The 20363-nt window shown below is 39.9% G+C and overlaps 1 protein-coding gene across 1 annotated transcript in view; it reads left to right on the top strand.

Annotated features, from left to right (window-relative positions):
- Window positions 1-20363, top strand: part of BBS4 (Bardet-Biedl syndrome 4) — a 45831-nt gene that overhangs the window by 15338 nt on the left and 10130 nt on the right. The window contains 6 exon segments of the mRNA XM_017548083.2: window positions 3563-3642; window positions 4814-4877; window positions 7828-7939; window positions 9639-9711; window positions 15633-15686; window positions 17360-17491. Of these exon segments, the coding sequence (XP_017403572.1) occupies window positions 3563-3642; window positions 4814-4877; window positions 7828-7939; window positions 9639-9711; window positions 15633-15686; window positions 17360-17491 (515 nt within the window).

Here is a 20363-nt window from a genome sequence, read left to right as displayed (position 1 = left end):
CTCACTCTGTTGTCTAGGTTGGAGTGCAGTGGCACAATCATGATTCATTGCAACCTCTGCCTCCTAGGCTCAAGTGATCCTCCCAACTTAGCCTCCCAAGTTGCTGGAACTACAGGCATGTGCCACTACTCCCAGCTAATTTTTTTGTATTTTTTTTTTGTAGAGATGGGGTTTCATCACATTGTCCAGGCTGGCCTCAAACTCCTGGACTCACCTAGGCCTCCCAAAGTGCTGGGGTTACAGGCGTGAGCCACCATGGCTAGCCATGACTCGTCTTTTATTGTGAGATTTTAATAACAGCCAAGACTTGAAAATTAACATTTTATAACTTTTCTCTTAGACTGCTAGTGATACTATACTAAGTATCTAAGGTTTGTAATACTTAATGATAGTATAAACTCAAAAGGGTTCAGTGCCTCATTCTCTTTTACTCTTCCCTTTAGTAGATAGGTGACAGAGGGGTGGGTCATGCAGTCGAGACTTGGTCCAAGATTACTGAGTAAGCCCTCCTGTCCCAGAACTATTTATTTATTTTTTTGAGGCAGAGTCTCACTCTGTCACCCAGGTCAGAGTACAGTGGCGTGATCTTGGCTCACTGCAGCTCTGCCTCCTGGGTTCAAGTGATTCTCCTGCCTCAGCCTCCCAAGTTGCTGAGATTACAGACGTGTGCCACCATGCCCAGCTAATTTTTTGTATTTTTAGTAGAAACGGGGTTTCACTGTGTTAGCCAGTATGGTCTCGATCTCCCAACCTCGTAATATGCCTGCCTCAGCCTCCCAAAGTGTTGGGATTACAGACGTGAACCACTGTGGCTGGCCCCCAGAAATATTTATTATGGTACAGTTCTTTATGTACTTCACACAGACACACACACATACATCTTTAAGCTTGGTGTTTCGTGTGGCTTTTTCAAAGGAAATTTAATTCTGGAAGTGGTTAGGCAGAATGTGAATAACCAAGAGATCTGCTTTTTGGCGAGGCATAGGGGAAGAGAAGAAAGGAAACAAAAGTCTTAGAAGAATCTCAAATAGGCCCTGATGACCAGAAGGGTGATTCTACTAAGAGAATATGTATACTCAGAAGATGAAGAGTCAGTTGCTTAAAATTTTACTTTTTCTTGTTCCTGGTGTGTAAAATCATATTCATACTTTCTGTTATAATTTGTTCTTAAAAATTTCATTGATACTTCATATTCTTGGATAGTAGTGAGCAACATTACTTCTTTTTTTTTTTTTTTTTTTNCACGCGTCACCATGCCCAGCTAATTTTTTGTATTTTTAGTAGAGACGGGGTTTCACCATGTTGACCAGGATGGTCTCGATCTCTTGACCTCGTGATCCACCTGCCTCAGCCTCCCAAAGTGTTGGGATTATAGGCGTGAGCCACTGCGCCCGGCAACATTACTTTTTTATTTAAAAAAATTAAAAAAAATTTTTTTTGAGATGAGGGTCCTGCTATATTGCCCAGGATGGTATCAAATTTCTGGACTCAACTGATCCTCCTGTCTCAGCCTCCCAAAGTGTTGGGATTACAGTTGTGAGCCAAGGTGTCTGGTCATACCTTTTAATTTTTGTGTTCAGGCAACATTAACTCTGAATCACAGTAAGCATTTTTTTTCTCCCTGGACATAGAGGTTTTTTTTTTTTTTTTTTTCCTCAGAGTCTTGCTCTTTCTCCCAGGCTGGAGTGTAATGGCGTGATCTTGGCTCACTGCAACCCCCACCTCCTGGGTTCAAGTGATTCTCCTGCCTCAGCCTCCCAAGTAGCTGGGATTATAGACGCCTACCACCATACCCAGCTAATTTTTGTATTTTGTAGTAGAAATGGGGTTTCACCATGTTGGTCAGGCTGATCTCCAACTCCTGACCTCGTGTGATCCAGCCGCCTTGACCTCTCAAAATGCTGGGATTACAGATATGAGCCACCACACCTGGCCGTTTTTTGGTTTTCTTTAGGTTGTTTCTCCTTAGATTGTGGAACATCAAGAAATAGGTTACAGTCATTTTCCTCTCTTCCCCTTGCTCTTCCCTTTCTTTTCCTTTTTTTTCTTTTCTTTTTTATTTTTTTATGAGACGGAGTTTCGCTCTTGTTACCCAGGCTGGAGTGCAATGGCACGGTCTCGGCTCACCGCAACCTCCGCCTCCTGGGTTCAGGCAATTTTCCTGCCTCAGCCTCCTGAGTAGCTGGGATTATAGGCACGCGTCACCATGCCCAGCTAATTTTTTGTATTTTTAGTAGAGATGGGGTTTACCATGTTGACCAGGATGGTCTCGATCTCTTGACCTGGTGATCCATCCGCCTCGGCCTCCCAAAGTGCTGGGATTACAGGCGTGAGCCACCACGCCCAGCCCTCCTTTTTTTTCTTTTTCTTGGAGACAGAGCCTTACTCTGGCCCAGGCTCGAGTACAGTGTCATGATTTCAGCTCACTGCAGCCTCCATCACCCTGGTTCAAGTGATTCTCATGCCTCAGCCTCCTGAGTCGCTGGGACCACAGGCATGTGCCACCACACCCAGCTAATTTTTGTATTTTTGGTAGAGATGGGGTTTCACTGTGTTGCCCAGGCTGGCCTCAAAGAAATAAGATGATTGGCCTCAAACTCCTGGACTCAAGTGATCTGCCCACCTCGCTCTCCCAAAGTGCTGGAATTGCAGGGATGAGCCACTGTATGTGGGCTGTTTTCCATTTTTAAAAATCAAGGACTGTCACCAACATATTAAAGTTCACAAAAGTAATATAAACAGGCATGTCCTCACTGGCTAGGCTTAATAAGTAAAAAACATTTAGTCGTGTTTACTTTAAAGCTTTTTATTTTTTTGAGAAATAAGCATTAAAGAGTTGAAGTCTCCTTTCTGTCTTTTCATAATTCTGTTCTTCCCTCTTCCTTCCTTGAGATCTTCACCATTCTGGGGTTAATTTGGGTCTTTCTACTCCTTGTTACCACAGAAAAGTAACTTCTTAATGAATTTTTACTGTATTTTAAACTTCTGATTTTAGTGGGCAGGTAACTCATTTTTTGGTTTCTCTATCATTAGCCATTTTCAATGACTCAACTAGATTTTTTTCATTGTTGACTTCTCATTTCTGGACAACAGCATAGTGTTCTCATTTGCGCTATTTCTAAAGATTGTGTTTATTTAAAATATTTTTGGTATTCTGATCATCAGATGTGATATTAACTATCTTACATATATTTCCTTAGTGACATTCCTTCAGTCTTCTTTAGAAAGTCTTTCTATTCACCTTTTATAATCAGGGAGGGAGGGATTGAAAAGACAAAGGAGGATTTTATGTTTTTCAGGCCAAGTCATCATTTGATGAGAAACTGACATTACAAGCTTCAAAAACTCAAGATATATATTGAACGTGTAGTAGTAGGACAAATATCTCTTTGTTTGATAATCTATACATTTTTGATACACTATAATATATTCTTATAGTAAATAGCATGAAAATTTTCATGTGATATTGCAGTATGTTTATGGTTAGTTTAGACATGAGGACAGTGCTAAAGGAGAAAATCTAATAACTGTGTTGTTTGTTTTGTCAAAATATGCTACTTAGCTCCAGAGTTTCCTATTTTGGAGAAGCAGAACTGGTTGATTCATCTTCATTATATCCGGAAAGATTATGAAGCATGCAAGGTAAGAGATTGCCATGATAATGAAAATGAGAGGCAGGATGCTGGGTAGGCAGCTAACAGTTGCCTGCTGCACAGAGTGTAGCAGTTTATATCTCAGTGATGAAGTATGAATTCCTTTTTCCCCATACCTCATCTACTGCTTATCTTTTGCTGTTTTAGTGATGCTTAACATACAACTTCAAAATTTCAGTGGCCCCCAACAAACAGATATTAATTGCTCATGGGCTTTCAGATCAACTGTGAGTTGGCTGGGTGTGACTGCAGGCTGTGGATCAGTTTTAGGTGTGTTCCGTATGTCGTCTTAGGTCAAGACCAAACAACTCTCTGCCTCCAGTGGAGGCAGATATTCAACTCAGCATATTGTCTTAACTTTTTAATCTTTGGATAGATGAAAAATGGTATTTTGTTGAGTTTTATTTTTAATTTTTCCTCTTATTGCAAGGTTGATCATCATTTGTATATTTAAAAGCCATTTGTATTTCCCTTTTTCTATATCTTTGGTTACATATCATATATGTTACAAACTTGCAGGCAGACAGCGGTAGTACTAACACGCAGAAGGTATCCTTGGTGTCATCTTTTTTGGCATCCAGAGCTTTGTGACCTAAGGTTTTTAATTTATACCTGTGGCATTTATACCTATGGTAGTTCACAGAACTGATTCATACTGGTATGACAAAGATTCATAATAGTTTTTTTTTTGACACCACTGACCTGAAGGCAGATACCAGTATGAATCTTGAAAGGTTCTTTCTTTTTCTTCTGTGATATTACTTGGAAATCTTTTCATACTTTTCTTAGCTTGTCTAGTTAGATTTTAGACAGGAGTTGGCAAACTTTTTCTGTAATGGGCCAACAATATTGTAGGCTTTGTAGGCCACATACAGTCTCTACCTCATATTTGTCATCATCTTATTTTTTATAACTCTTTAGAAATACAAAAACCACTCTTAGCTTGAGAGCTGTACAAAAATAAAAAGTGCCTGTAGGCCCCATAGTTTGCAAATCCCTGTTCTAGGATAAGTAATCATAACAAGGGAGTTGAAATTTTAAGAAACTGGATGAACTAGTACTTTACTAGGCATTATTAATACTCTAGATTTTTTACATATTATTGAATACACCTGAATAATCTTAACCACTGCTCAGAAGCCTTTTTCTTCCTCTTTCAGGCTGTTATCAAAGACCAGCTTCAGGAGACTCAGGGATTGTGTGAATATGCTATCTATGTCCAAGGTAAGACACTTCTTGTCTTCTTGCTAGAGAAATACACTTTTCCTAGATTCTTGAAAAAGAGCAGGCAATTTTAGAAATAAATTCAAGTACAGCTACATACCACTTAACACTGGAGATACATTCTAAGAAATGTGTTGTTAGGCAATTTTATCATTGTGTGAACATCATAGAGTGTACTTACACAAATGTAGATGGATGATATTATACTATACACATAGGCTGTATGATATAGTCTGTTGCTCCTAGGCTACAAACCTATATGAGCATGTATTGTACTGAATACTGTAGGCAGTTGTAAAACAGTGGTAAATGTATCTAAACATAGAAAAGGTACTGTTAAAAATATGGTATGAAAGATAAAAAATAGTACACCAGTATAGAGTGCTTACCATGGATGGAGCTTACAGGACTGGAAGTTGCTCTGGGTGAGTTAGTGAAGGCATAGGACATTATTGTGTACTACTGTAGACTTTATAAACATTGTACGCTTAGACTATACTAAATTTATTTAAAAATAATTTTTCTGCAATGGTAAATTTTTACTTTATAAAATTGCTTAATGTAACTTTTACTTTATGAACTTTAAAACTTTTTTTTGTAGTAATACTTAAAACACACATAAGCATTGTACAATATGTACAAAAGTAGTTTCTTTATGTCCTTATTCTATATGCTTTTTTCTTCTTCTTCTTGTTTTTTTTTTTGGTAGAAACAGAATCTCACTATGTTGCCCATGCTGGTCTTGAACTGCTGGGCTCAAGCAGTCCTCCTGCCTCAGCCTCTCAAAGTGCTGGGATTACAGGCATGAGCCACACGTCTGGCCCTTTATGCTATTCTTAAAAGTTTTTATTTCTTTACTTTTAAACTTTTTTGTTAAAAACTAAGACACACACACTACTGCAATGGTAGTATTAACATGCAGGATGTATCCTTGGTGTTGTCTTTTTTGGTATTCAGAGCTTTGTGACCCATCTAAGGTCTTTGTGACACACACATACACATGTGCTCGTGCCTAGGCCTACACAGAGTCTAGATTATAAATATCACTGTCTTCCACCTCCTTATAGAAGGTCTGCAGTGGCAATGACATGCACGGAGCTGTCATCTCTTATAGTGATACCTTCTGGAATACCTCCTGAAGGATCTGCCTGAGGCTGTTGTACTTTTTTTTCTTAATAAATGGAAGGAGTACACTCTAAAGATTAAAACCTATAGTATAGTAAATACATAAACCAGTAATATAGTCATTTATTATCATTATCAAGTATTATGTTCTATATATACATAATTGTATACGCTATACTTTTATGTGACTGGCAGCACAGGTTTGTTTACACCAGCATCACTACAGATAGGTGAGTAATGCATTACACTGTTTTGATTGCTATGATGTCAGTAGGCAATAGGAATTTTTCCTCTTCATTATAATCTTAAGGGATCATTGTCATTTGTGCAGCTGTCGACCAAAATGTCATTACAGGTGGATGAGTGTAAATGTTCCAGAAAGGTTTTATTCAGTATTATCTTTTTATGAAATCTGAATATATATATAATTATTGTGTTGGATTTGACTCTAGAAATGACTAGTACTGTTAGAAAACTTGCTCTTAAGGCCAGGTGTGGTGGCTCATGCCTGTAATCCCAGGACTTTGGGAGGCCGGGGTGGGTGGATCACAAGGTCAGAAGTTCGAGACCAGCCTGACCAACATGGTGAAACCCCCGTCTCTACTAAATATACAAAAATTAGCCAGGTATGGTGGTACATGCCTGTAATCCCAGCTACTTGGGAGGCTGAGGCAGGAGAATCGCTTGAACCTGGGAGATGGAGGTTGCAGTGAGCCGAGATCGTGCCATTGCACTCCAGCCTGAGCAACAAGAGCGAAACTCCATCTCAAAAAAAAAAACAAAAAACAAAAAAAACTTGCTGTCTTTACTCACCCATTTTTTAGTTTCTGGCTAGTGTTTTTTGGAATGGATGCTTAGGATTCCTGCCTAATACAGTGATTTCAGGGCCAGAAGATGCTTTTGCAGGGATTCCTTCTAGTCAAGCTAAAAGAGATGAAGAAGAGCTTGAGGATTGTTGTAAGGTGAATCAGGATGAGGGGAAGAAGCCTAGAAGAAATAAACAGGATAAAGCAGAGCATACATTCAGCTCATCAAAAACTAAAGATAAGGACCACTGATTTAAATTTTACTCTTCAGTGCCATAAATAGCATTCTTAATTTTCCCAGGAACTTTCTTTTTGACTCTTGGGTATAAATGAATGGTTTTGTTTACCATTCATTGCATTTGTAGTCTTCACATTAACATATAATTTTCTGATATGATTGGTAAGATTGACAAATTGAGGACATCATGGCAAAAATGCTCTTATTCTCAGTGTTACAAGTAACAGATTTTCAGTGCCTGATAAATTCTTCTGAAAACATAGGCCTAGGAAAAACCACTGGTTCTTATTGGCTGTTATACTAACAACTGAAGTCTGAAATGTTACTGTATTCTTTGCCAGAATCTCTGTATTGAACTTGAGGTATTGATTCCATTTGCCCCATTTGGGGGTTCACTCTGAAAATGATCAGGTGGAAGTCAGTTATGATAAATGAAGCATCTGATGGGGAAGTCCCAAAATGTTCTTAATGTGAAGAGTTTGTGTGATAATTTGCAAAGGAACTGATTATCTATGTGATGGATCCTGGGAGTAGAGAGAGAAGTAGGTAGGTTTGAGCTACCTTACTAAAGCAGAATTTAGCTGGTCAACAGTTTTGGTTGTTGGGTTGGCCTGTCTGAAGTCATATCTGATTGTATTAAGGATACAGCTTGATGTTGTTTCCCAGTTTCCTCTTCTCTAATTTTTCTGATCCCAGCTTTCCCAGAACATGGTTTTACTTCTTCTTTTTTTTTTTTTTTTTTTTTTTTTTTTTTTTTTTTGTATTTTCCGTTTCTTGGCAGCATTGATATTTCGCCTGGAAGGAAATATCCAAGAATCCCTAGAACTCTTCCAGACATGTGCCGTTCTTAGCCCTCAGAGTGCTGATAATCTCAAGCAGGTGGCAAGATCTTTGTGAGTATTGGTAGGCTGGAGGCCCTAGGGCACTCAAAGAGAACAGTGTAAAATATAGGTATAGCCTGCTGCTGGCAGCCACATCAGCCTGATACACAAGTGGGGAATGGTTTAATAGGTATAATGGGATTCACTCTGAAAAGCTTGGATTAATTTTGAAATTTGAGAAAATGAGATAACTAGTGTTGAGGAATTAAGTATTTCAAACACTGCATTCTAGTTTGATGGGAGACCTGATATTGTTTATCATGTAAATAGAGACACCTTGTGGCCTAAGTCTTTAAACTTATTGGCATCCATGGAATTTGTCTCATCTGCACTTCCAACACTTAACATAACATTTGTCATACCGTAGGTTTTTGTTTTGTTTTGTTTTGTTTGTCTTTTTCCTTGAGATGGAGTTTTGCTCTTGTTGCCCAGTCAGAGTGCAATGGCACAATCTCGGCTCATCATAACCGCAGCCTCTCGAGTTCAAGTGATTCTCCTGCCTCAACCTCCTGAGTAGCTGGGATTACAGGCATGTGCCACCACACCTGGCTAATTTTGTATTTTTAGTAGAGATGGGGTTTCTGCATGTTGGTCAGGCTGGTCTTGAACTCTCAACCTCAGGTGATCCGCCACCTCAGCCTTCCAAAATGCTGGAATTACAGGCGTGAGCCACCACGCCTGGCCGTCACACAATAGGTTTTTAGTAAGGACAGAGAATTCCTGACTTCTGATGGTTCAACTTATATAATTTTTCAACTTTACGATGATGTGAAATTGATATGTATTCAGTAGAAATTGTACTTCAGGTATCCATACAGCCATTCTCTTTTTCATTTTCAGTGCAATATTCAGTAAATTACATGAGATACTCAACATTTTATTATAAAATTGGCATTGTGTTAGATGATTTTGATCAACTGTCAGCAAATGTAGTTAAGAAAGTGGAGATAGGAACTCTATGGAACAGAATAGGTGTTCTGAGCATGTTTAAGATAGAGTAGCCTAACCCTGTGGTGTCTGGTAGATTAGATGTATTACATGCATTTTTGAATTACAGTATTTTCAACTTACAATGAGTTTACTGGGATATAACCTCATCATAAGTTAAGGAGCATCTGTATTTGTTGAGTGAATGTCCTGTAGATTCCTAGATGGGAAGAATCGCCAGAGTCTTTATAAACTACTAGGTAGTCCCTTTTCAGTCCTTTGTTCCATGGAGTTCACATCTCCACTTTGTTAGCTACATTGCCATTCATACCTGCGTTGTTTTTGCAGAGCTTGGTTTTCCCCATTTCATTCTAAACTCATGATCCAATATCAAGGAAAGAGACTTGGTCTTGGAAGGAAAGGACATGTCCCTAATGGGTGATGATAAATGATGGTAGTTACTGTTTAACATGGTACATCATTTGGTTTATTTCCTTTTTGGCCTGCATTTATAGTACGTTGTAGAAAAAAATTCCACAAGACTTTCACTAAAATTGGTGTAGAATGAGACCAAGACTTGGAACAGTTGCCACTGCAGTCCCTACTAAGAAAGCTTCTGCTGTTAGTGTACAGCAGCTTCACTGGCCAAACTAGTAAAACCAGCTCATGGAGAACAGGCTTCTAGAATTCTCTGCTGGATGAAATATGAGTAAAATGTGGGACTAGTGGGGTTAGTCTTCTAAGAATTTTGAGGTAATAATTATGGAAAATATATCTTTTACAGATTTCTTTTGGGAAAACATAAAGCTGCCATTGAAGTCTATAATGAAGCAGCTAAACTCAACCAGAAAGATTGGGTAAGTAGAGAACTTTCAGTTCTTTCTTATTAGTAAACATGCTGATGGTTCCATTTATCATGTGGCTGTCTTATTTCTGAATTCTTACATTTCAAAAATGCCTTGATTTTATTCTCATACTTGATTCATTATTTGTCTGAGTACAGGATAAAAACCCATGTTTCCTTGGCGGGGTGCGGTGGCTTATACCTGTAATCCCAGCACTTTGGGAGGCAAAGGCAGGCAGATCACGATGTCAGGAGTTCAAGATCAGACTGGTCAACATGGTGAAACCCTGTCTCTACTAAAAAATACAAAACTTAGCTGGGCATGGTGGCTCATGGCTGTAATCTCAGCTACTTGGGAGGCTGAGGTAGGAGAATTGCTTGAATGGGGACCTGGTAGGCGGAGGTTGCAGTGAGCTGAGATCGTACCACTGTACTCCAGGCTGGACTACAGAACGAGACTCCATATCAAGAAAAGAAAAAAAAAAAACATGTTTCCTCATAACTTGGCAGGCATTGCTGCATGATTTTCTAACAGTTTGCTGGCAAGCAGCCTCTTAACAGTCTGGTTCTTGTTGATGACCCCTAGAAGCTTCGGGTATTTCTTTCTTTCTTTCTTTTTTTTTTTTTTTTTTTGAGACAGAGTTTCGCTCTTGTTACCCAGGCTGGAGTGCAATGGCGCGATCTCGGCTCACCGCAACCTCCGCCTCCTGGGTTCAGGCAATTCTCCTGCCTCAGCCTCCTGAGTAGCTGGGATTATAGGCATGCGCCACCATGCCCAGCTAATTTTTTGTATTTTTAGTAGAGACGGGGTTTCACCATGTTGACCAGGATGGTCTCGATCTCTTGACCTCGTGATCCACCCGCCTCGGCCTCCCAAAGTGCTGGGATTATAGGCGTGAGCCACCGCGCCCGGCCTTCGGGTATTTTTTTCATCGTTGGAGTTCCATAATGCCAGCAAGAGGCATCGAGTTGTGTTTCATGCCTTTTTCCCATCCCCATCTGTGTGACATTCAGTTGGCTCTTTCATTCTGAAGACCCTTGCCTTTCTGTGGGTCAGGATCTTTGAGTAGTTCTTTATTTTTCCCCTCCCCTTCCCTTTGTATCAGTTGGGGATTGTGTGTAACTGCAACTGAAAATTTGATTAAACATTGGCTTTACAAATTAGGGGTTTATTTTTTAATTCTTATGAAACAAGATGTCCAGATAAGTAGTTGCTGGCATTGCTTTGGTGGTCTAGGATGTCAAGGCTGTGAGTTTTCCTCATGGTTAGAAGAATGCTGCATCTAACATCACATCTGCATTCTAGGAAGGGGGAAAGAGAAAGCAACAAGGAGAAAAGGACAGAGCCTATATTGGGAAAGCACAACTTTCCCAGAAGTTCCCCACAGACTTCGCCTTATGTCATATCAGTTCCCCTTCTATAAGGAAAGCTGGTAAATGTAGTTTTTAATCTGGTCACATTGCCACTCTAAACAAACAGGGTTCTATTAGTAAGGAAGAAGAGAAGAGTAGGTAGCAGGTAGAAAACTAGCAGCATCTGCCACACTTTTCCATTCTCTATGATATGTTCTCTAACTGTTCTCCACAACTCTTAACTTGCCTCTCATTTTCTACTTCCTTGACTTTTTTTTTTTTTTTTTTTTTGCTTGCTTGTTTTTTCTTTTTTTTTTTTTGAGACAGAGTCTCATTCTGTCGCCCAGGCTGGAGTGAGTGCAGTGGCACGATCTCGGCTCACTGCAGGCTCTCTCCCCCAGATTCAAGTGATTCTCCTGCTTCACCCTCCCAAGTAGCTAGGATTGCTACCTGCCACCATGCCTGGCTAACCTCAGAGATGAGGTTTCACCATGTTGGCCAGCCTGGTCTCCAACTCCTGACCTCAGGTGATCCACCCACCTTGGCCTCCCAAAGTGCTGGGATTATAGGCGTGAGCCACTGCGCCAGGCCCTTTTTGTCCTTTTATTGTACATTCAGGGCATTTTTTCGGTCTTACCTTCCAGATCATCATTTTCGTTTTTAGCTGTTTGTATTCTGCTGTATAGCCTATCCATCCAATATTTATTTCATTTTCCTTTATTGTATTTTTAATTTCCAAAAATCTTGTCTTCTTGCAATAGCCTCGCCAATATCTCTGATTCTTGAAGTTCTGTTCTGCTTCCCAGAGTTATCTTTTTCTTGCTCTCTTCATTTTGGTTCTTCTATTTTATGCTGTTAGTGTTTTTCAAGTATTTGATGATTCTTGGAGAGACATTCATATCTATGAATGAAGGATTAGATTTATTAGTACACTGAATTAGCATGGATTTCCGTTGCATTTCTTATGGGGCACTATTATTTTTGAAGTTTGTTCAATTTGCTTTCCCTCTGGACGTCTGAAGACTGAGTTGATTCTTTATGCTGTGGAGTATGTTATAGCTAACAGCCAGAGTGAAGCTACAGATAAAGAAAAATTCATATATTTTAATTCAGTTGGTTTTTTCAAAAAATGAGTATGTCTCCTATATGCCAAGCACTGCTGTATGCCCTGGAGATGCAAAGGCGGACTGGTGGACTGTACCAATCAACTAGAATAGGAAATACAGGAAGCAGGAGGAGCAAGTTTTGGAAGAAGGTGATGGTAAGAAATCAGAGTTAACTCCTATCTTTCAGAGGATTTTGGACATGATAAGTTTTAGGTTGTTTGGTGATATCTAAATTGAGGTGTGTCCAGTATGGTTGGATATAGAAATCTGAAACTAAGTGTTTTGGCATAGAGATACACATTCTGAGTCAACAACACAAAGGTGGTAATTGAAACCATCAGATTGGATGACATTACCCTGCAACGAGCTGAGGATGGAACCCTTGAAAAAAACAGTTTTTTACTTTTTTTTGAGACAGCGCAGGAAAAGTTACTGCTTTAATGCAGGGAGGAAACCCTGCACTGTGTATGGGGGCCAGGACCCTGGGGTGGCCAACACCACAGACGGTCACCATACAGGCCAGTGAGGAGCCAGGACCCACCAAGAATACCTGGAACATCGCTGGGTGCTAGCAGTTTTTAACTTTGCTTTCTAAACTTTTTTTTTTAAGAGACAAAATTTCCTAGGCTGGAGTACATTGGAGTGATCATAGCTTACTGTAACCTCCAACTCGTGGGCTCAAGTAATCCTCCTGCCTCTGCCTCCCAAGTAGCTGGAACTACAGGTGCATGTCACCATGCCTGGCTAAATTTATTTTGTGGACATGAGGTCTCATTATGTTGTCCAGGCTGGTCTCAAACTCCTGGCCTCAAGTGATCCTCCTCCTCCTACTTCCCAGAGTGCTGAGATTACAGGTGTGAGCCATCAAAAACCAGTTTTGAAAGACTGAGCGGAAGAAGAGAACCCATAGAGGGAGATAGGGAAGAGGTAAAACAGGAGAACTCAGTGTCACGGGGAATGGAACATGTTTCTTAATTTATCCAGTTCGTTGAAAAAGCTAATTTGGTATTACTGACTCATTTGGGATAACCACCCCATTGTTACTAGTAGATGTGGTCATTCACAAAACGGCCATTCTTTTTTTTTTTTTAATTTTTTTGAGACAAAGTCTCACTCTGTCACCCAGACTGGAGTGCAGTGGCATAACCTCGGATCACTGCAACCTCTTCCTCCAGGGTTCAAGCTATTCTCCTGCCTCAGTCTCCTTAGTAGCTGGGATTACCGGTGCACATCACCATGCCCAGCTAATTTTTATATTTTTAGTAGAGATGGGGTTTCACCGTGTAGGTCAGCCTGGCCTCAAACTCCTGACATCATGATCTGCCCCCCTTGGCCTCCCAAAGTGCTGGCTTTACAGGCGTGAGCCACCATGCCAGCCCCCCCCCCTTTTTTTTTTTTTCTACTTTTTAACTTTCCTTTAAAATTTTCCCCTTCATGGCACTTTTCTTTTCTTTTTAAAATTTTTAAATGATTTTTCATTTTATTTTTATTAACAGCCCTTTTCTACCCTATGTATTTTATAAGTATCTGTAGAAAAACTTGTAGTAGAGTGTGGTGACTCACACCTGTAATCCCAGCACTTCGGGATGCTGAGGCAGGAGGATCACTTGAGCCCAGGAGTCTGAGGCCACACTGGGGAACATAGAGACCCAGTCTCCAGGAAAGCAAAAAAAAATTAGTAGTCATGTGTACTTGTAGTTCCAGCTGTTCTAGAGGCTGAGGTCGGAGGATCACTTTAGCCTGGGAGGTTGAGGCTTGCAGTGAACTGTGATTTTTGTCACTGCACTTCAGCCTGGGAAGCAGAGCAAGACCCCGTCTCCAAAAACAAAAAAGAATACCTAGCTCTACTTTATTTGACTCATCAGGGTATTCCATATACAACAGGGGAATAGTAATTCCTCCTATTATCTTATTTGACTTTTGGAACAGCTGTGTTAAGTAGGGAGGATTTCCCCCATTGACAAGTGAGGAAACTAAGGCTTTGGATGATGGAATGTCTTGCTGAAGTGTAAGAAGTTGCTACAGTAAGGTTGTTACTGAGCCAGAACTGGAATTCAGGCCTGTGATCTAGGACGATCTAAGATTCCTCATCTTAAGACTGATCTTTCCATTGAACCGACTGCCTTTGTAAGATGTTTGCTGGATTCCCTTACCTCCTGAAAGATAGGATTTGACCCTGATTTGTTCCATTCCCCTTTGCAAATTTTCTTTGTTGTCATGTTAAAGATTTTAAAAGGTCAGAGGTTCAGGACATCTATGTATTTACTTACTTACCTTGACAGTTCTTACTGCAGAGCAGGACATTTAAAGAACAAGAAAGGCTTTATTTCTGCCTTGTCTTTCTCCATGAATGCATTCTGATAGCATGGCAAAGATGGAAGTATGCAAGTTTTGGAAGCAGGCCTGAGTTCAAATCCCAATGCGCTGTAATATGGACATGATTTGAGGTGTGATTGAATACAATTTTTTTTTTTTTTGAAATGCGAGGCATTTGTGGGATAATTGGAAATTTGAACATAATTGAATATCTAATATCAAGCAATCACTCATTTTTTTTAGTGTGACGATGTGGGTAGATTTAAAAAAGGCCTTATCTTTTACAAATACATAAGTTGGTCTTTTAGTGAAGCAGAACTGGAATGCTTCTGCAACCAAGGTAGATACTTCGCCTTTTTGCTTTATCTTTTCTTTCTGTAGATCAAAGGTTGGCAAACTTTTTTTTTGTAAAAGGTCAGTTAATATTTTAATTTGTACAACTTCATACAGACTCTGTTGCAATGACTTAACTCTGCAGTTCTAATGCAAACGAGCCATACAGAAACAGTGGTTGTGTCTGCATTCCAGTGAATCTGTACTTATAAAAAGGGGCAGGGAATGGATTTCGCCCATAGACCATAGTTTTCCCATCTTGCTCTAGACTTCTGCAGATGGCTCCAATTACATGTATTCCCCCGTAGCGGACTCCAGGTGGTGCTGTCAGTCCTCAAGTCCACATCACCTAGTGAATTTAGTACTTGCAACTAACTAGCTCTCTTCCAATTCCAGATTCCTAGGGAAAGGACTTCAATTGAGTCAGGTGTCACTGTCCAGCTGTCTTGCCTTAAGGGCAGAAATGTGGCTAGCAGTCCTCAGGGGGCTTTCAGCTTCTCTCCTGAGAAGGTTAAAAGGGTATGGGTGATGGGCAACTCTTAGAGAATATGTGCCCCAGGGTGCCCCATAGATCCAGGAAGATCACCTGTTTATTCTGCTTTTATTTCTTATAATCCATGTTTTTTAAATTGAAGAACTAATTTTTAACAAATATATTTGAGTACGAACTCTAAACCATGCATTACAGTCAGCTTTTTATTAAAGTTTAAACCTTGCCGAGCAATAACAATCTCTAGATGTCTGTTCATTCACTCTAATACTTACTGTGGAATTACACCTAAGTTGTTTCCCTTTTTTTTTTTTTTTTTTTTTTTAATGTGCCTAGGAGATCAGCCATAACCTAGGAGTTTGCTACATTTATCTGAAGCAGTTCAACAAGGTAATTTATAGAAGTGGTGATGGATTTCACTCAGGGTGCACTTGCTGTTGCAGAGTTACATTGCTCATTTTGTATTATCCTTGGTGCTTGCAAAGGTTTTTGGAACTGAAAATTAAAATTACCTTTATACATTTATTTCTGTTTTAATTTTCACTTGTCATTATTCATCTGTTGTTTTCTGCTTTTAATAAGAACATGTAAAGTTCTAGAAATATGAGAGAATGGCAGTTTTTCTCCTTTCTTCTTTTTCTCTACCTCCAGTTTAATTTCCCAGTATAGAAATAAATGCTTAATGAAACATATATCAAAAAGTGGACCCTTAAGTCTTAAAGGTGTAATCATGAGCAAGTGAGTGATCTAATGTCCTTACAGCAACTGATTTTAGTTTTTAGGGTCATTGAAAATAAATTTTAAGTGGATCTGATTTCTGAGTTTTAAAAGTTTTAGTTATTTTCCATGATGAGAATTTATATTTGTGATTAAGCTATAGGCTCCTAAATCAGAGAAAACAATTTGAGCTTACCTTGATACTCAGGTAAGGAAAAGTATATATCGTAATTGAGGAACAGACAAAATTACTGAGAGCTCTAAAACTTAGTGATGGGAACGTTGGGTAGTTTCCTTCATAGAGCTTACACTTAGTGATTGTGAAGTTTTATTCTCCTTTCTCCAATGCCACCAGGACTGAGAATCTGAATTAGTACCCATTTGACAATGTTTAGTTTGTATCAATTTGCAGACTGGGATAACATAATCTATCCCACACTGGTGTAAAAAAAAAAAAAAAAATGCACATTAGCAATTGGGTTGTAAAAGTAACTTTTCTCCTGAGATAGATAATAAACAATATATGTTCATAAAATACATTTAGTGGGTCCCTTAGGTTTTGTAGATGGATCTACAGTTTTATATACTTGATTAGGAGATATTTCTCTTCACAGACAATTTCAAACATTCATATTTCTATTCACAGCATTATTCTGAGTCAGGGGAAAAGAAGGATTGGTCTTTGGTTGGACCTGTACTGAGAAGAAATAGATTTTACTGTATAGCTAACAGGCTAGGCAAATACAATACTTGGCATTTATATAAATACTTGTTGGATCAGCGAATGACTAAACACCTTTTTGTTTACTAGGAGGTAAACTCCTCCAGAGCAAGGAGTTGATTTTATTAATTCAAATATATCTAGCACCCAGAACAGCAAGCACTCAATGAATACTTGTTGGGTGAATAAATGAGAACAATCTATTTATTCATTTATCATCACGTTGGTGGGGAAATGGGGGCCCACCACAGAGAAATTTGTGCATCTGGTCAGTGTTACAGCTGGGATTTAGTTTAGTATAGTACTCTACATGTACTATGATGTTTCTTTTGACTTATGAAGTATGAGTCATAGGTATGAATATCAAGCAGTAAACATTCAGAAAGATTAATCATCTTGCATAAATTCTTCCAAGTAGCTTCAGAAGCAGATATCCCATGTTGCCAGCTGTCTTTTCAACAAGGATAGTTTTGGTATGTTTTGGTCTTTGGGTAGTGGGGGCTCTTTGCTGAAATCTGATGTTCCTATGTCAATACAGCAGCAACTGTCTTTACATTAGCCATATCAAATTATAGTTCTTTCAGTGGTAGTAATTTGGTTTTCTTTGCTTTGTCAAACTTGTCAGGCACAAGACCAGTTGCACAATGCCCTGAATCTTAATAGGCATGATCTGACTTATATAATGCTGGGGAAGATCCACCTGCTGGAGGGAGACTTGGACAAGGCCATTGAAATCTACAAGAAAGCAGTGGAGTAAGTGTATCTGTTTTCTTTAGAACAATGAGAAACTAATATGTTTGATTAATTACTTATTGTATGAGTCAAAGGTGAAGCTGAGGTTTAACTTAAGAGCTCCTGATGGCTTCAGTAAGGTAGACTGTGTTTCTTTCTCACCTCTCAGGATGGCTGCTGCTTTAGGTTGGCTGGGCAGCTCTATTCTACAAAGGGAGCCAGGGATCCAGGTTCCTTCCTTATTGACCCACCATTCCTTAGGTTGTTGTCTTTATCTGCATGGTTGATGCTGAATGTAACATCCACATCCAGGCTGTGGTAGGAGGAGATGGTATGGGAAGCTAAGTATGGAATAAGCATCTGGCAATAATTTTATATTTCCTTTTGAGACAGGCTCTTACTCTGTCACTCAGGCAGCTCACTGCAGCCTCAACCTCCTGGGCTCCAGTGATCTTCTCACTTCAGCCTCCCAAGTAGTTGGGACTACAGGCATGTGCCACATGCCCAGCTAATTTTTTTTTTTTTTTTGAGATGGTCTTGCTCTGTTGCCAGGCTGGAGTGCAGTGGCCTGATCTTGACTCACTGCAACCTTCGCCCTCTGGGTTCAAGCGATTCTCCTGCCTCAGCCTCCCAAGTAGCTGGGATCATAGGTGCGTACCACCATGTCCAGCTAATTTTTGTATTTTTAGTGGAGACGGGGTTTTACTATGTTGGCCAGGATGGTCTCGATCTCTTGACATTATGATCTGCCTGCCTCGGCCTCCCAAAGTGCTGGGATTAAAGGAGTGAGCCACCATGCCTGGCCTATCCAGCTAATTTTCAAAAACGTTTTTGCGTTGACAAGGCCTCACTATGTTGTCCAGGCTGGTGTTAAACTTCTGAGCTCAAGCAATCCTCTTGCCTCACATTTCCAAAGTGCTGGGATTACAGGTGTGAGCCACCGCACCTGGGCTTGGTAATAAATTTCAAATGACCCAGAAATTGCACACATCGCTCCTGCTTACATTCCATGGTTCAAAACTAGTTGATAGTTGCAAGATACGTAGGCAGATGCACACTCAGGGAGAAGGAAATAACAGATTTAGGAGTTGGCTGACAGTCTGCCATTTTGGTATCATATATTAGCAACAGATACTTCTGTTTTTGGAGATATTATTAGGGACAGAAATCTTCTGATTCAGTAAAAAAAACATAAGAAACATTTGGCCTTATTAGCATGAGACCAGTATCTTTTTTTTTTTTAAACATCACTAGGGTAATACAAACTTCTCTTGATAGTGGAACTGATTGGCTTTCCCATGATGGTGTTTCGTATTTTCTCTCTAGAAACACATGCTATCTTTTCTGTTTAGGGTCTTGTCTTGTTTCTTTCTTTCCTTTCTCCTTCCTTCCTCCCTGCCTCCCTGTTTCCCTTTCCTCCCTCTCTTCCCTCCCTCCCTCTCTTTCTTTTCTTTCCTTCATTTCCTCTCTTCCTTTCCCTCCCTCCCTTCGTTCTTTTCTTTCATTTCTTTCATCAGAATCTCACTCTGTCACCCAGGCCTGAGTGCAATGGTGTAATCTCAGCTCACCGCAACCTCTGCCTCCCAGGTTCAAGCGATTCTTACGCCTCAGCCTCCTGAGTAGCTGGGACTAGAGGACTGCGCTGCCACGCCTGGCTTATATTTGTATTTTAGCAGAGACAGGGTTTTACCATGTTGGCCAGGCTGGTCTTGAACTCCTGGCGTCAAGTGATCTGCCTGCCTTGGCCTCCCACAGTGCTGGGATTGCAGGCGTGAGCCACTGTGCCTGGCCTTGTGTTGTTTCTTTTAAATGGGATAGCTGTAGCAAAATGCTTTGTCTCATTTGTTTGGTCACTTAACAGAATGTCTGATCTATGGTTCAAGGTTTATTATTCCTAATAATTAGATTCTGAACTAAACTTAGATTTCTGTTAATTTATTATCTTTGTCTTCTACCATGTTAGTAAATTTTCTGGTTATGTCAGTCACAACACTGCTTTCTGAATTTTTTTCAACCACATTTTGTGTCTAAAAAGACAGAAAAATCACTCGGTTTGTTAAGCTACAGAAGCGACTTTTGTCATCAAGAAGCTGTATATATGGGCAAGTAGTAAGGAGCATGTAATAAGTGCCTCTGTGATGCTAGGTAGTAGCCCTGACCCCTGACCCCTGCCTTTTAGAGGTCGGCTCTTTGAGATTAAGATACATAAATCCCAAGGGGGACATTCTTCCAGTAACCGATCAAGGACTTCAGTCACTAAATTTCCCAAGAGAGAAATGTGGACAGCTAAAATTTGAAGCCTTACTGAGAAGATAGAGACCATTGTTCATGACCTACAGCTTTGAAGAGAATAGTCATGTTGTAGTGGGGGACCGATACTGCTAGAATTATAGAAGTTACCTGGCTTTGGGGAGGGAAGTGATCAAAATGGATGTTTATTATGGCAGAAAGTGAAAGGCAGATTCCCAGTTGAATTGAGAAAGCTGTTTGGTCAGCTCAGGCCTTCCCTGGCTGGGGCTGTGCATCTTCTGGTTCAGGTCTCCCTAGAGGTAACCAGTGTCCTGTGTTGTTCCTTAGAAGCAGGAGGCATTGTTCATAGCCCTTTGGTGTTTTACTGTTGCAACTGTCTGATGATCCTATAGTTAGATCATCCCAACTCAGTGTTGCTTTGGTTTTGTGACAAAGACATATTAGTGAGGGATTGAGCAGGCAGACAATATTTTGCTTAGATCAGCATTTACTTCCAAAGGTCAGTAGCACCTTCTTTCCTAGGATTGGTATGTATCTTCCTTCTTTTATTTCATTTGGCTACTTAGTATAGCTTTCTGTTTAAGTGGAGACAAGAGCATTAGGGCCTTGGGATCCAAAATTACATAGAAAATTATGCTGCCTGGCAT

Source organism: Cebus imitator, unplaced genomic scaffold (assembly GCF_001604975.1).
Source record: "Cebus imitator isolate Cc_AM_T3 unplaced genomic scaffold, Cebus_imitator-1.0 Scaffold203, whole genome shotgun sequence".
Lineage (NCBI taxonomy): Eukaryota > Metazoa > Chordata > Mammalia > Primates > Cebidae > Cebus > Cebus imitator.
This window is presented reverse-complemented; position numbering and strand designations above follow the sequence as displayed.